This window comes from Phyllostomus hastatus, unplaced genomic scaffold (assembly GCF_019186645.2).
Source record: "Phyllostomus hastatus isolate PE091 unplaced genomic scaffold, TTU_PhHast_1.1 phas_contig_948, whole genome shotgun sequence".
NCBI classification, from domain to species: Eukaryota; Metazoa; Chordata; class Mammalia; order Chiroptera; family Phyllostomidae; genus Phyllostomus; species Phyllostomus hastatus.
In genome coordinates, this window is record NW_025333993.1 from 9,461,566 (window position 1) to 9,478,238 (window position 16,673).

Below are 16,673 nucleotides of genomic sequence, written 5' to 3' on the forward strand. Positions count from 1 at the left end.
TTGCTTATTGTCTGCTTTCCTGTAATTTAAGTCTTCAGTTTTTGCATATGAAGTAGAGGAGAAAAGTAAGTATTGAAAGACTGAAATTAAGAATATAGGTTGAGGCAAACTTTAGCAAACAAAACTCAAATTTTTTGTTTTTTCTATGTCCAATGTCTAGTATCAATATTATAGGAACTTTCTCGGACAGTCAGTCGAGGTAACAGGTTTTTAGGGCTTTAAAATTCATTCCTTAAATATTTGGTGTCTTTTACGTGCAAAGAACTGGGGTGTTTTGAGTCCGAATGTGTGTTCAGCTCCCGGCGGCTGGCCTGGTTCTGGGAAGTGGGCGTGGGTGCCCAGGCAGGCACGCGGCCAAGGGGACGCTGCAGAACGCCGGCCGTGGCCGGGCCTGGTGCGCATGGGGCGTCGTTCCCTGTGAAACCCTCCCATCGCTTCCTGCGTGTGTGAAAACTGCGATAGTGAACGTTGGGGCAGAGAGTAGGTGCCAGCTTCCGACCACCTCGGTTCCCCTCGGCTGTGTCCCCTCCGTGGCGTCTGTGCCGCGCGAGTCGCCTGATGGGGGCGTCTGTTGCAGGGGTCAGAGCGGCACCGTGCGCACCAACTGCCTGGACTGCCTGGACAGGACCAACAGCGTGCAGGCGTTCCTGGGCCTGGAGGTAACGTGGGCGCGGGCGTCCGAGCCTCTCCGCGGTTCTCTCGGGGGGCTGCGTGCTGAGTGAGGCCAGGGTTCCTTAAAGGCCTTCCTCTCCCCCAGTCTTCGTGTTTGCCAGAATCCCTTGTCACGGAAATGTCTGCTCTGCCCGGTCCAAATACTCTCCGGTGTAGCTGCATGTTTCCCTCTGTTATTTCCGAACTTCCCCTGGAGAAGAACCCCTGCTGTTCGCACTGTTCCAGTAATGGCCTCTTGTGCTCGTCTTTTGGCAGAAGTGGGGGTGTGGCCACAAAGTTAGTGCCGTTTCCCCTATAAACTGGCTCTAGTAGCGCTCAGTTGTCTTTAACTTCATTCGAAACAGTTTTGTTAGGTTGCATTGTGACAGCTGTCGTACCAGTGTGCATTTAGAAATACTTATTAAAATTGTGGATTTTTGTGTAGTCACTTAACACTGAAGATGGAAGAAAGTAAGCAACACTTTCAGCATGTTATGCTTTCTTATTTCAAGAAAGGTAAAAATGCAACTGAGACACACAGAAAAGATTTGTGCCGTGCTGTGACTGATGGAACGTGTCAAGAGTGGCACGTTTTTCGAAGTTTGGTGCTGGAGGTTTCAGCCGGACGATGCTCCGGGGCCGGGTAGACCAGTTGGAGCTGCCAGCGGTCAAACTGAGACCGTAACTGAGGATGATCAATGCTGTGCCACGCGGGAGAGAGCTGACATACTCAAAATATCCAAACCAGTACAGTTATTGGCGAAAGTGAAAAATGTGTCTTTTATTTCACAGAGAAAAAGGAAGTGGGCGCTTTGGCCAGTCCGATAGCTTGCTCTTCTTTCCTCTCGTTAGTGACGATCTGACCCCTGCCAGAGTAGTGGTTAGTTACCTGTTCTGCAGCTGGGGTTTCTGTCTCCCGAATGAAGCCGCAGTGTGTAGAGTTCTCTGCTACAGAAATGTCTTTTTCAAGTAACTAAATATATGTTATCGTTTTGCCTTTACTGAAGTCTGTCATGGATCTATTATTACAACTTATTTAGAAAATGTGACAGGGGAAAGGAAAGGCAAAGCAGGCGTCTGGCCGCTGGGGCGGAGTTTACTGTGTGGCTGGCGTGTGCCCCAGCCCCCCCTCTGACTGGCGGAGCGCGTGCGCCCGGACTCTGAGAGCAAGCGAGCGAGCGTGCTGCAGCCCTCGAGAGTCCGCACTGGAAGCGGAGCACAAGCAGGCTGTAGTTTTCAGAGTCTGACTTCGCTGGTGGTCCGCTGTTGGGGGTCAGGCATGAGGACACTGCCTCGCGTAGGAACCGGTTCCACGGTTACCACGTGGACTGGCTAAAGGCGGCAGAACCGCCCTGGCCGTGAGCACGAGTTCCGCCCAACTGCTTGGAGACAGAGGTGCGTCTGTGGTGACTGTGTCCTGGGGCCTGTTTTGTGTCGCTGCCCCTGCCGGCTGGCGGCGGCTCCGGCGTCAGGCCCCAGGCAGCGCAGCCCAGTGTGGGGCCTGTGTGTGACCTCCGCTTCCGATCCCACAGGAGTGGAGTGGCGGGTAACCCCACGCGTGCAGACACAGCAGAGGACACCCTGGCAGGAGGGGCTTCCGTGAGAGTCAAGGCAGGCGGTGTGACTGGACTCCCAGCAGGAGAATAGGCGGGCAGAGGGTTGCACGTCGCTTGGGCTCTGCCCGATACCAAGGCTAAAATTCATGCGGAGTCAAGAGCAGCAACTGTTGTAAACGCTGTTCTTGTTCTCCGTGATGTTTCTGCGGGGGCCTGGCCGCCATGCCCGCACAGTTGCCCTTTACACTCGTCCCCAGGGTGGTTTTACCTGGTGACCCTGCGAGAGCAGCTCTGTTTTCCCTCTACCCTCTTGACCTCTCCACCCAAACCGAGAGAGCCGAATACAGAAGCTGCAGAAACTTAGCTGTTCCGCACATACACTCGTACATTTAAATAAACCAGGTGAATACTTGTCTTCTGCTCAGCTGCCCTGGCACGTGCCCTGACTAGGAACTGAACCGGCGACCCTTTGGTTTGCAGGCCGGCGCTCAGTCCACTGAGCCACACCGGCCAGGGCTATAGGGATATTTTAATAAGATTAATTTTAATGTGTGACCAGAAAGATGTTCTTATTGCAACATGGGAATATCGAGTTGCTCGTAAGTCTCACTGATGGGGCCTTTACTTTACAAATAGAAGCGGTGGGAGACAACACAGTTGGCCTAGTAAACTGTGACGTCAGGTCCAGCCCCACCGGGCCCCAGGGTGCAGACTTCTGGTTTCCTTCTGGTGGTCCTCGAAGTCACGTCACGCCCAGACAGCAGTGCGGTGACTGCAGGGTGGGCGGGGAGGAGGGGGACGAGCGTGTGGGGGGTGCTAATGGTAATGGGAGAATACAACAAAAATGAAAAAGTCACATCACAATGAAGGTGTTAACGCAGTTGCAAGAATTTCTCTTTTGTTGTTTTAGATGCTAGCGAAACAGTTGGAAGCTCTCGGCTTAGCCGAGAAGCCGCAGCTGGTGACTCGCTTTCAAGAAGTGTTCCGGTCCATGTGGTCCGTGAACGGGGACTCCATCAGTAAGATCTACGCTGGCACCGGAGCCCTGGAGGGGAAGGCCAAGGTGAGTGCCGCTCCAGCCGACAGCAGCGGCCCTCCTGCCCGCCTCGCCTGGTGGGGCTGGGGCGGGGTCTTTGTTTCGTGACCGTGGGACCCGTCCCCCCATGCTTGGGTTCCTCCGTAACGCCCCTCCTGCGGCGGCGCGCACCAGTGAGCGGGAGGCAGGTGCTCCCTGGGGTGGGGCAGTGGGAGTGACGTGGCCGGTCAGTCCGCCACCCTGTCCACTCGGCCTGGGTCTGCACTGGTTCCACTCTTCCGTGGCTTTTCCCTTGTGTACCAGTTTCACTTTTTATATTGTGTATTCGATTATAAATATGGTTTTTAAAACCACAGTCTTTCTGACAAAGGTCCTGTCCTGTTTGGCTGGGTCCCAGCACTTACCACGGAGCCTGCTGCGTGTCAGCCAGGCGGCATCGCCGGGCGGACGGCACGTCAGCGGGCGAGCGTGCGTGCGAGCGACACCTGCTGGGAGCCCGGCGGTGTCAGGGCCCCGAGGTCACATGCTCCTCCTTTTCCCGGTCTCACCCTGAGGAGGAGGCTCCAGACGTCGGATGGGGACTCGGTTAATTGGAGTCCTCCGCCTCACTAGAGCCCCCCCCATTGCTGCCCTTAGTGGGGACTGTCTGCCGCCCCAGTGCTCGGCCCTCTCGGGGGGCTTGGGGGCGCACTGGAGGTGTTTTTTATTGTTTCACAGACAGTGTTGACCATTTGAGGCCCCGGCCTCAGCTGCCTCTGCAGCTCCTCCGATGGCTCCAGAGCAGAACGGGAGCACGTGCCCCTCACAGCCCTCGTTCTGCTTCCCCAGCGTGACGAGTGCGGCGGCTCCCCGAGGCCCCCCCATTGTCTCTGAGTCCCCGCCCTTCCCCGGTCTGCCCCCCCCCCCCCCCGCCCGGGCCTCAGTCAGTGCCGTGCCCCTGCAGCACTGCTGGCCAACCTTGCCCGAGTTCCTTTTGTCTGGTTTACAGAAGTCATGTACGTTAACCTCTGCAGCGTTTTCTCTGAAGTGATCCCTATTCTCAAAAACCTGAATTGCTGAACTTGCACTTACTTCTTTATATAAAGAACCTAATTTTTGCTATTATAACCTGATTCTCTACAACTATTGCTTAAAATCTTCTTTTATGTATTCCTACCTTTTTGTCTCTGCAGCGACTGAGACAATGCAGAGGTTCCCTCTGTTGTGAGTCGCCTTCCGTCTCTAACCCGACAGCTAGGACTCGTGTGTGTGAATGTGCTAGTCTGTGCTGAGCTAAAATCTAACCTCTGAACTGTTCTTTCTCTCCCTTTCTCTGGGTTCCTTTTGGTTAATTGCCCGATAATGTGAATGGTGAGTGTCTTTTCAAATAATGTCCTTTGTTTACGGAATCATGTGGAAGAGAATAACATTTTAAGCCTCAGAATGGTTATCTCTTTAAGAAATAAAAATCATGTACTGAAAACTACTTTCCTAAAAGGTAAAAATTGAGTTTATTTTAAAACAACTATCAAAGTCTATAAGATCAAAATAAATCCTTACGGTAACTAATGTGCCTGAGTAAAATATATGTTCATTAAAAGTTATGTAAACTCTGTTACTATAAGAATTAGCATAAGTTTATAGTTTTTATTATTTATATGTACATAGGCAATGAAATGACCTAAAATATACAGACTATAGTTTAAATGTAAACTATATTTGTGTAATATTACATAATATTACCTATTATGTATTTATTACATGTAATATATATTTACGAACTCTAATGATAAATTTCTTTTTAGACTAGACCTTCAGTCTTATGCTCAGTTATAGCTGTGACTAGTGAAGTTATTTGGGAACAACTTCAGTTTTGTTTCCTATTATTGGAGTCCTCTGCAGTTTCCCTGACGTGGGAGTGCAGTGTGGCCTCCCCGGTCTCCCCTGCTCCCCTCCCTGCCCGCCCCAGATCTGAACGCCAGGGGGCAGGGAGTGATCTCCTCGTTTCACGTGTACTCAGTGTACTTCCACGGAGCCCGCGCTCCGCACGGCGTGGGTGGTCACGGGGTGGCACTGAGCTTCCCCCTCCTCTGTGCGGAGCGGCCCCCCAGACGAGGAGCGGCACAGTGGCACCCGGGCCCGTTTTACTGTGATGATTTGACACCCAGAGTAGACGATGAGGTCCTTTATTACAGTGAGATGATGTAAAGCTTAAAGTTTCAAAATACCTCCCAAGGAAAAAGAACAGTACTTAGAATGAAAGTCCGTGCTCCTTTCTCCCCAACAGGCTGGAAAGTTAAAAGATGGTGCTCGTTCTGTTACTAGAACGATTCAAAATAACTTCTTTGACAGCTCCAAGCAAGAGGCCATTGATGTTTTGCTCCTGGGAAATACTCTAAATAGTGATTTAGCTGACAAAGCTCGAGCACTTTTAACTACTGGAAGTTTGCGTGGTATGCGTACTTTTATTTTACTTTCTGTTATTTGTATATTTCTTCTAAAAGCCCAAGAAGTAAATGTAAACTTATTGACATAAATAACTTTTAGGTTCAGTTGATTAAAATAGATTTGGAAGGGTACTGAATTCTACGAATATGATTTTTAAAAATCGCATTCTCCAGAGGAAGTTTACCTCTTACGGAATGTTTATGTTGTCTGTGGTGCTAGTGAGCTACGAGCTGGGGGGGGGGGGGCATTGCCAACTGCAGGTGAGGCGGGGCTTTGCAGACGGATGTGCAGCTCGGGGTGCACTCGGTAGCTAGTGATGCAGTAAACAGATGCCTGTTGCAGAGCCAGCGCCTGTATTGATGGTTTTGCTAATCATCACCCCAGAAGTTTCTGCAACTTGTTCTTACCTTTTCATTGCTGTTGCTTGAATAGATATTGTCATTTTAATCATTTAAAATATTGCTTATTATTGGACACTATTATTCCCAATGTTAACATGGGATGTAACTGTGTGAGTTTCAGGGTAGCTGTTGTCTTCTGTGTCTTCTATTAAAATCAAAAGAATTGGCGCTCATATCAGTGGACATTTATTAAGTAGAATAGTGGGAAAACTCAACGTTCATGGTAAAACTTAATAAATTAGACTTCCTTTCTCCATATTTTTTTCTATTTTAACCTTTCAGCACTCTAAACATTTTTATTTCTTCAGTTATCTCCAAGCCAAACCTCCGAGTTTTTTCCGTTCAGGTAGGAGAGATTGTTCCTCTCCGAGTGAGTCCTGTGCTCTCAGATAGTTCCTTGGTCACAGGGGTGCCCGAGGGTCCCTCAGGACACCTCGCAGGGCCGCAGGCAGCAGTCCCGTCAGCTCCCGGGGGTCTGAAGCTGGGGAACAAAACCTGCCCTGCAGCGGGCGCTGTCCTGCCTTTGTCACCTCCTTGCACCTGTCCCTCCCCTGACACAGAGGCATCACTCAGAGCCGTTCAAAGTAAGCACCTGCAGGAAAGAAGAGGAAAGTGAGGACCTAAAAGATTCCCAAACTTGACCATCAGTTTCGTATACATAAAACATGCCTTAAAAACAGTGCAGCCAGTCCTGCCATAGCCCTCACTCCGAGAGTGGGAGTTGTCCCGGCGCGGATGGCACACTCTGGGCACGGCGCCCCTCCTGCCTTAGCTCCGGCATGCTCCTGCGGGCAGTGACGCCTGTAGACACGGACAGCTGCCCTACAGGGCAGCCACACATGTGCACCCACACACATGCACCCACCTCAGACGCGCCCCTGCCTCGGGCCCCACGGTGCTGTGCACCACGTCCAGCCACGCTGGGGCGGCCACGTCCCACGCAGAGTCAGGCGCTGCTCCCCGCGCCCCGCCGCCGCAGCCCCCCCGGGGCCGGTGCTGCAGGCACACCGGGGGAGCATCCGCACTCCTCACCAGTCACCACGCGTAAAGCGGGGCTGGTGTCTCTAGCGAGTTCCTGTCTTTTTTTGGTGTGTCACTGCCGAAGCGGCTGTTTTGCCCTAACCCGTGCTTTCCGTGAGCCCCGGGGCTGTGGGATGTGGCGGCGCCTTCCCAACACGGCGATGTTCGTGACACGCACGCGGCTGTGGCAACTGCACTGACGGCGCCCGCCCGCCCGCCCGTGAGTCCCAGGAGGAACTCCGAAAGGCGCACATCAGGGCAGTGCCTTCCGTGTGCCCAGTGTCCCCCGGCCCCTTGGGTTCTGTGCAGCATCTCCTGCACGCGCACATGCACATGCACTCACGCCCACGCACAGGAGTGGCCCGAGAAGCAGGCTCAGGACCTTCTGATGTCACCGAGTCACGGCAGGGTTTTCGCAGATGGCGAAGGCCCGCATCGGCTATTGCCATTTATTTTTAATTCAGGGGTCCTGTCGCCATCAGAGAAAATAAAGTCAGCAAATGGACTTAAGAGAAGGAAATGAAGCCACCTTAGAATGCTTGTCACAAGCCTGGATTTTAACTGTCACGTGCTGTTTTACTAATGACTCTCTGTTTTCTCCTCCATGCATCCATAGTTTCTGAGCAGACATTACAGTCAGGTACGGTATAGAAAATCAGTCTGTGGAAAAGCAACGTTTTCTCTATTTTTCTAAGGTTGATGTTGTAAACAGATAAAGCCATATAAATGTCAACTTTCCTTTCATTTTTCCCTCAGACCCTAATAGCACAAAAGGATTCCTTGTTTCAACCTGAGGGAAAAAAGTTTAGGTTTGCGAAAACTACTGAGAAGGAAATATGCAAAGCTCTTCCTCATCCTGTAGCAAATGTTTAATTCCAGTTAAATAGAGCTCACCTCGTTGTAACTTCACTTTCGCAATTTATGGGGCAAGCCTGAGTTTGTTCGATGCGCGGGTGGAAGAGCTCAGACGCGACTGTTGTGGGGTGACTTCGGAGCACGCCCGTGACAGCCCGCAGCGGCTCCCACACACGGCGCTGGAAAGTCAGCGCCTCGGTTTCCCCCCACGTGGGTGAGGTGCTCTCTGTAACTGCTCTGAGACCCGCCCCAAAGTCGGCTAAAAGGCATCGGGGTTGCTAACAAAGAAGAGTTAAGCCTGTAAGACTGAAAGGTGATCCTTTTCTTGCCTTTCCTGTTCACAGGAATGCCATGCCCTTATTTTCTGAACAAGTTTGTGATCTTGTCTTGAAATGTGAATTTGTGGCCAAGGGAACAAAAGTTAAACTCTTGCCAGAAATTTAGTGGAAAAAGACATCTTTGTTTCCCTTCACCTCAGATCTGCCTTGCGGAGCGGTTGCTCTGCGTGTTCTGAGAAACTGGTTAGTTTTCGGAGGAGCAGGGAGGCACACAGCACTTGCTGTGCCTCTGCGTCTCGCAGCGAGGCCCGTGCTCGGAAAGGACAGCAGGGCGCTGGGCGTGCGCCTGGGTGTGAGCAGAGGCTCGCTTCTCTCTGCACGCCGGCGCCGGCCCGCCGAGGACCAGACGGGACGTGGAAAACTCGGTTCCGTGTGCGCGCTGACTCTGTCGGTGCGCACCATTTGTCTTGGTCCTGCCGGTTAGTTTGAGCTGTTGGGTCACCCTAGAACTTGAGATTGGATTTAGAAAGGACTGCAGAAGCTGTTTTCATAGTCGTGACACTGATAGTGGCTTCAGGGACGAAGAGCAGTGGTGGTGGAGGAACAGCCAGAGCAGAGCACCTGGCCTCACTGCCCGGCACCCCGGACGGGCAGTCCCGCGGACAGGGAGGGGGCAAGGAGCCTGCCTGTCCACCCCGGGTCCCAGAGGGCGGGCCCCTTTTCTGTCCCCACCCTCTCACCGCACTGCTGCGTCCTGGTGTCACAAGACAAACGAGAGAATGAAACCACACTGTGTGGCGGGCGTGAGAGTCGCTTCGACTCTCTCCCCTTGGCCAGGGTCCTGCCAGTGAAGTGCACAGTCTCTGTTGGTAGGTGAGGGCTCTCTTAAGGGTCTGTGCACTGTAAGTGCCGAGGATCCAACCTGCCCCAGTGACGCGCGGTTCAGAAGGAAGAGGAGTCGGTGGCGGTCAGGAAACACGCAGGAGGAGACCGAGGACTGAGAGGGTGCTGCAGACCCACGCGTCCAGCGGTTATGGGCACTGGGCACTGGGCACGTGCTGTGTGCCGGCACTGCTAGTCACTGCGGTGGCACGGCGCACAAACACCAGTGCTTCTACCCTCCCGGAGCCTTCAGTCCCGTGAAGGGAGACGGTAGTCACAGGAGAAATAAGTAAAACGCGCACAAGCTTGTAAACGGTGACAAAGCGCATGGAGAAAAACACAGCAAGGGGGAGACCCGGGAGGTCGGGGACAGAATGCAGGTTTCAGTGAGGTGGTCAGGGAAGCGTCCCTGAGGAGGAGAGGCCTGCAGGTGGCGAGGGGGGGCACTGTGGCCCCCCCGGCAGCCGGTGCAAAGGCACCCATGCGGGAGCAGGCCTGGCGTCCTTGTGAAAGTACCAGGAGTCCCGTGGCTGGGCAGCGGGTGGGCAGGGAGTGGAAGCAGGGGAGTGGTGCAGAAAGGCAAGCTGGCACATTCAGGGCGTCCCGGACCACAGTCGCAGAGTCTGCTTCTCCTCCGCGTTAGGTGGGAAGCGTGTACCAGTGACTTCGTTCTGCAACCTCTCATTAACACCCGTAGTCGGTGTTTTCGTCAGGGAGCTATAATTCATCAATCACCTGTCCTTAGCAAGAATCTTAAATGTAAATGTTCCTGAATGCTTTCGTTTGGGGAGAAACAAAATTTATATTTTTACCAGCCTTTAAATGAAACTTACATGAAAGTTGATTGCTTTATTTCTAAAACTGTACTGTCCCTAATTTTGTACCTTATAAAACAGTGCAGCATTTCACTGAAGCAGAACTGTTTGTTCTGCATGTCTCATGTTGCTACAATAATTTCACAGTAGCTTTTCTTACTTTGGTTATTGTGTGTACGTGGCTGATATTTTAAAACTGCGTTCAGTCCATTGCACCGTGCTGGGCCCTGTGTCCGAGGCCGCCCCCTCTGGGCCCTGCGGTAGCTCGCACGTGCCCGCCCTCACCGTGCCCACGGTGCCTTCCAGGCCTCGCCTCTCAGTTGCGAAAACCGATTCTAGCACTTGCTGTAATGCAGTTAAAACTCTGCTGTGCTTTGTTCTCGTCAGCCTCTTCTAAAGTCCTGAAGAGCATGTGTGAGAACTTCTACAAGTACTCCAGGCCCAGGAAAACCCGCGTGTGCGTGGGCACCTGGAACGTGAACGGCGGGAAGCAGTTCCGCAGCATCGCGTTCCGGAACCAGACGCTCACCGACTGGCTCCTCGACGCGCCCAGGCTGGCCGGCGTGCAGGAGTTCCAAGGTTGGTTTTCGATGGTACGGACTTGACTGGCGGGTCCCGACGGCTCCCTGTGACCCAGAGACGGGGTGGTGTGGATCCTCACCACACGCGGTGCTGTGTCCGAGAAGCTCGGGCTGCCGTTGGAGGCCCACGTCCTCATAGATCGGACCTCTACTGAAAGCTCACATCCTTTTTATTCTTACATTTTTATTTTCCACTTCATAAAAAAAAACAGAATGGTAAAACAAAATACTTTTTCCTTTGATAATTTGATTTCTCAGGAAATAGGATCCCTACATAAATAAATATCTTTAAAGGAAACCACACATTTTTACCTTTTTTAGTCATCTCTCACGGCCACATCCTGGGCGTTTCCCCACATTCTTACTACGTCTGACCCTGAACCTAACTTGCAGGAGCAGACATAATTGTAATAGTAATGAAATAACAGCTAACACTACAGTTGTTAGCACTTCACACCTGTTCATTTAACCCTCTGGGCACACCTGCTATGGTGGGAGGCACCGTTGGTGCGGTCCGGTGTCACAGGCCAGGGGGGCGACCCGCCCACGCACACGTGGCCAGTGGCGGCCGGTGGTGGCGGGGCCGGGCCGGAGCTCTGGCAGCCTGGGTCCGCCGGGGTCCTTGGGCGGCGCTGCACTTCGTGTGGGACCCCGGCTGGTGCCCTCTCCCCCAGAGCCCCCGTTCCCTGTCCATAAATACAAGGCAGAAACAATCCCACTCTGAAGTGTGTGTGTGACAATTAAATGCATGATATGTGTATGAGCCTCGCACCTAATAGCAGTCAACACATATTTTTGTGTTTTGTCTCTCAGTATTGGCGGGTGGTGTTTGTAGGCTCTCCCCAGCCCCTGCTCATGCTCACTTCTGAACCAGTACTTGGGCCGCCCGCGTGCCCCTGGCCCTTTGTCTCGAGCAGCCCCTTCCCTTCTCCGGTTCCAGTGGCCCCGAGAGTGCTGCTGGCCAGACCCCAGGGCTGCGTCCCAGCCACAGCATGCCTCCCGGCTTCCTGGGCTGCTTCCGCCCGGGAAGTAGCCCGCAGAGCCGAGCCCGCGGTTCCCGAGTGCAGCTGGGAAACCCCCAGCAGCCCTCTCGCCTTCGAGCTGGTGTCTGAGCCCCTTTCCCGTCCGCGTCTTTCCCGGACGTCCACTTCCCCGCCCCGGCGCGGATCCGTGGCGGTCCTGCAGAAGGGGCTCGTGCCTGGCCGCCCGCGGTGCGGACTTCAGCCAGAGTCCTTCACAGTGGTTTCTGAGAGGACTTACGGGCCTTCTAGAACAACAGTCTTAAGAAGCGATTTCAGGACGCCTGAACAGAAAGCCAGTTTAAAGCAGTTGTTGTGTCCCGCTCGTGGGTTCGGCCTCCGGCGTCAGCTCGGTCAAACTGAAAACAAGGAAAACGGGTTTCCGTGAGAGCTGGCGCAGGCCTCCGTTGCGCTGCGCGGGGGCAGGGCACCGTTGGACTGCAGCCGCATTTCAAAGTCTGTCTGGGGTGCCTGATTGCAGATAAGAGAAGCAAGCCGACTGACATCTTCGCCATCGGCTTTGAAGAAATGGTGGAGCTGAATGCCGGGAACATCGTGAACGCCAGGTAAGCCAGCCAGGTGGCGCGCCGAGGTCCCCCAGCGGACGGGGCAGGTCCAGGTGGTTCTCACGGGGAGAGACTGGGAGGACGTGCGGAAAGGCCCTTTGTGGACCGTAGAGGAGCAGTTCCCAAACTCTGGTATCGGGATCTTTCCTACTCTCTGAACACCACTGGAAGTCTTGAAGAACTGTGCTTTATATGGCTTCTGTCTCTTGGTATTCATCACGTTAGAATTTAGAAGTGGGAAATTTAAAGCATTTAATTCATTGTGAAATAATCATGTACCCATCATGTGTTAACGTCAGGAACGCATGTTTCCCTAAACAAAACCGTGCCGAGAAGGGGGGTGTATTCCTCGTCCGCAGTCCCCCAGGTCTCTCTAGCATCCAGCCGGGGACGGCGGGCTCCTGGCCCTCGCCGTCGGCAGGCGGGTGTGATGCGCTGCTCCGGCTGCAGCGTGTGCAGAGCACTGTGTGGGCACGTGGTTGGAGATGGAGCTACTACGTTAACAGGCTCTCCAGACAGTCTCTTCCCTGAGACGCAGCAGAACGCAGTGAGGGGCGGGGGGCTCCCAAAGCCCAGCTGCGGCGTGGGCTCTGGACCCACGGCAGGGAGCTGTCTGTGCAGACCCCATGTTCCCTTCTCCGTGGGAACCGCGTGCTGTCCGCCTGCAGACCGGCCGTCCCCGGGTTGTACCGGCCGTCCCCGGGTTGTACCAGCCATCCCGGCGGTGACACATCCCGTCACTCCACACCACAGCAGCACTAGGCTGCTGTCATCGCGGATCTCATCAGCAGGTTCTTCTATGTATTTGGAAGCTGTCACGATCACAGCATATACAAGCTTTCCAAATTCTCACTTTTGCTTAAAAACTCAAGTTTTTTACCTTTGGAAGTAAATACTATCATGTGTTCACCTTGAAAAGATAGGATTGGCCAGAAAAAGTGTTTGCTGAATGACCTGAGTCTGAGTACTAATTCCTCCTGTGATTCGTTCTTTCAAGTAACCTTGTTTTCCGTGAAGAAAGGGGCAGTTCATCTCTCAACTCAAGCTGTCAAGTGCCTTTCCAAGAAACAGGCGTCACATTTGAGGGTGCAGCGGAGGGCTTTGTGGGGTTCCCATTCATCACAAGGCGTCAGAGGGAGGTGACTCAGGGTTGGACTCTGGCAGAGTCACCGTTTGCTGCTCCACTGGGGCTGTCCCTGGATGAGGTGGCGTGTTTCAGGGGTGGGTGCGTGGCAGGGAGGACTGTGGTGAGCCCCAGGACAGTCTGGTGCCTCCTCGTCACTTTCACGCTGCGACACGGCTGTAGTCCGCGTGGCAAGGCGGGCAGATGCTGTCTCAGCAGGTTGTGGAGAGGGCGTTGCGCTCCTGGGCTCTGGGGGCCCCCGGGCGTTCCCAGAGCACGCTTGGGGGCTGCGGTGTGAAGCCTCATGGCAAACACCGGTGACCTGAGTGGAACGCACAGCCTGAGAGCCTCACGCTGACCGAGGACGCCTTCTTTCAGAGTCGAGCGCTGCTCTCCTTCTCTGGCGTTTTCAGAGGTTTCCAGAATGAAATTAGGAGCAGAAATAGTACGGTATCAATCTTGCAAACGCCGTTTTCTCTCGTAGCCAAAGTGAATAGCAGCAGCTCCTACCAGGAGAGGAAACCCAGCTTCATTCTGCTGTTTGAGGAACTACGCTGACCACACAGGGAACGCTCACGCGAGCTCTGCAGCTCCCCTGGCCCCGACGCCGAGGCGGAGCGCCGTCTCGGCCTCCGCCTGCAAAGGGCTGGTGCCCTTTACGTGTGGCAGAGAGTCAGCCGGTGATGGCGTCTCAGGGCAGCCTTCTTGGGCCCCACTACCAGGTTGCTTAGTTGTTTTCTAAATGCAGTTCAGTCCAGTTGTTCCTCGGCAGGTGGTTTTTCATTTGTTCAACCCGGGGGTCTCCAACCCCCAGGCCGCAGACTGGTCCCGGTCCCTGGCCCATTAGGAACTAGGCCGTGGAAAAACCGTCTTCCGCGAAACTGGTCCCTGGTGCCAGAAAGGTCAGGGACCGCTGGTTTAGCCAGGAGCTACTGAGCACCTACTCGAGGTGCTAAAGGTACATCAGCAAATGAAACCGGCAGAAATCCCCCCTCCGTGGGCCTTCTGTTCTCGTGGGAGGGGACAGACGGCAGCTGCAGTGAGTGAGCTCTGCAGCCTGTCAGGGGCAGGAAGTGCCGTCCGGGGCAAGCGGACGTGTGGAGGGGATGGTCAGGCCCGTGGCGGTGGGGGCGCGGTTCTGGCGGCTTGAGGGGAGAGCTCATGGACGGGGTGGCTGGAGGCGGGAGCCGACAGAGGCGATGGAAGCCGCCTCTCTCCAGGACTGGCGGGCCTCTGAGAGCCCTGTCCTCTGGGTTTGTGCCTGGGGGTGGGTGCCGCAGAGCGCTAGGTGGACTCGGCAGGTGGGAGTGAGGCCGTCGTAGGGTTCGCTGCTTCTGTGGCCCGGAACGAGGGGAAAAACCTTTTTCCTTTCCTCTCCAGGGGAAGCTCCAGGGCCCAAACTTACCACTCTGGACATTTATAAAGACTTAAGCATTTATCCCGCCTTCTTTGTGTGAACTGTGTTTAGGGTAATTGTACAGTTAAGAGAAGTGTCCTTTATAGAAGAATTCCAACTTATTACAAATGCCTGTGAAATGCTGAAATTACAAAATCAACATTTTGCTGCCCCCGATGAAATAATAGTCTAGGCAGTGGTCATCGGCGGATGCTAAAACCTTAGGAGACAGAAGGATTAAGGGGGGACTTCCTGTTACAAGGGGTTGGGACTGTCATGGCCGGAGCAGCCCATCGGGGTAGCGTCACAGAGATCATGTACTTCCTGCCGGGAGGCGGGGCGGCCATCCCACCCGTGGGGTTATTCTCGCCAGAACAAATAAGCGAAGTGTGTGTTTCCTGAGCTCCGACACGGGCCGGTGTAGAACCAGTGTGGGAGGCGGAGGGACTGGCCGGGGTCCCCAGGACCTGTCAGCAGCCCCGGGCTGGCGAGTTGTTCACAGACTAATGACCCAGCTTCTAAATGAGGAGGGTTGAAAGTCAAAGATGAGGAGAGGGTCCAGAAACATAGTAAGCAAATGCAACACGTGGGCTTTGCTTGGGCCCTGCGCTAAAGAAACCAGCCGTAAGAAGGCGTGCTTTAGAAAACAGGGGAATTACACATGAGCTGCGTGTTTGCTCGCACGAAGGCACTGTTAGCGATGTGAGGGTGACGGCGACGTCCTCCCACGTCAGAGACGCGTCCTGCAGTGCTTGCAGGCTGGCCGGCGGCGTCTCCGACCTGCTGTGAATACTCCAGGTGCACCCCGCCCCGAGGAGAAGAGGGGCGGGACGGAGGTGGGGAGACGGGCAAATGCCGGTCGCTGTTGAAGCTGGGTGGTAGGTGTGATTTGCGATGGTCTCTCCTGTGTGTATCTAAATTCCTCTGTCACACGTTTTTTAAAGTATTAGTTATGATCCAGAAAAATGGGGAAGGGCAGACACGCGTCTGGGAGCGTGTACGTCTCTGCCGCCCTAATGGACACTTAGGAAAAGGCAGGGTGCACACGCGTGAGATCACTCACGTGGTGAGCCCTCGTTCACAAATGAGTAGGCTGAAAGTTCTTTGCACAGCAGTAGTAGGTTAGATTCTGGAACGTGCGTTCTCCGGGCTGAATTTTGGGTTTTCCTTTTTAAGGGAAACAAGAAACCAGCCTGCATACAGGTTTCCCCGCTGGCGTGGGTTTCACGACTGTCGGCCTCCTGATTGAATTCAAGCGTGTAACTGTGCAGGTGCCCGTTGTCCCATAAAACAGGCTCTCTTGTCACTGTCTTTCCGGTGTGCCCTGGCAGCACGACGAACCAGAAGCTGTGGGCGGTGGAGCTGCAGAAGACCGTCTCCAGGGACCACAAGTACGTGCTGCTGGCCTCGGAGCAGCTGGTGGGCGTCTGCCTGTTCGTGTTCATCCGGCCGCAGCACGCGCCGTTCGTCAGGTCAGTGTGGGCACGCGCCGCGGCCGCCCCCCGCCCCCGCACGCCGGCCGAGGCCCAGAGGGCTCGCTGCCCCGGAGACGCTCTCACCTGGGCCTGTTTTCCGATGCCCTTTGATTGAAGAGTCACCAGTAGACACTGAAAATAGCCCAGTGTCACAGCTTGCCCACCAGTCGCCACGTTATGCGTAGTTCTAGAATCAAGTAAGGTGCACTCCTGAGGTCCGGCACGCAGGGAGGGACCCACTGACGCCTCAGGGCTCTGTGTTGCAGGGACGTGGCGGTCGACACGGTGAAGACAGGCATGGGAGGCGCGGCCGGCAACAAGGGCGCAGTGGCCATCCGCATGCTGTTCCACACCACCAGCCTGTGCTTCGTCTGCAGCCACTTCGCCGCCGGCCAGTCACAGGTCAAGGAGCGGAACGAGGACTTTGCGGAGATAGTCCGGAAACTGAGCTTTCCTATGGTGAGCTCCCGCCCCGGGCTCTTCGGGCCGAAGCTTTGAAACTGCCCTAGTGTTCCCCACGTTCTCTGTCGGTGCCTGAAGGGTTAAGGTGGTTCCTAGAAACGTCAGCAACACTCACCTGAATCGACCCTGT

At 54.4% G+C, this 16,673-nt stretch overlaps 1 protein-coding gene across 11 annotated transcripts in view; it reads left to right on the forward strand.

Annotated features, from left to right (window-relative positions):
* Nucleotides 1-16,673, forward strand: part of SYNJ1 (synaptojanin 1) — a 74,442-nt gene that overhangs the window by 31,770 nt on the left and 25,999 nt on the right. For 7 of the 11 annotated variants that reach the window (XM_045852767.1, XM_045852772.1, XM_045852775.1 and 4 more), the window contains exons 10-17: nucleotides 578-659; nucleotides 3,118-3,270; nucleotides 5,510-5,675; nucleotides 7,708-7,731; nucleotides 10,309-10,500; nucleotides 12,003-12,087; nucleotides 15,938-16,078; nucleotides 16,348-16,540. In XM_045852767.1, the coding sequence (XP_045708723.1) occupies nucleotides 578-659; nucleotides 3,118-3,270; nucleotides 5,510-5,675; nucleotides 7,708-7,731; nucleotides 10,309-10,500; nucleotides 12,003-12,087; nucleotides 15,938-16,078; nucleotides 16,348-16,540 (1,036 nt within the window). The remainder of the gene's footprint in view (nucleotides 1-577; nucleotides 660-3,117; nucleotides 3,271-5,509; nucleotides 5,676-7,707; nucleotides 7,732-10,308; nucleotides 10,501-12,002; nucleotides 12,088-15,937; nucleotides 16,079-16,347; nucleotides 16,541-16,673) is intronic. The other 4 variants (XM_045852770.1, XM_045852773.1, XM_045852771.1 and 1 more) reach the window with 2 other exon arrangements.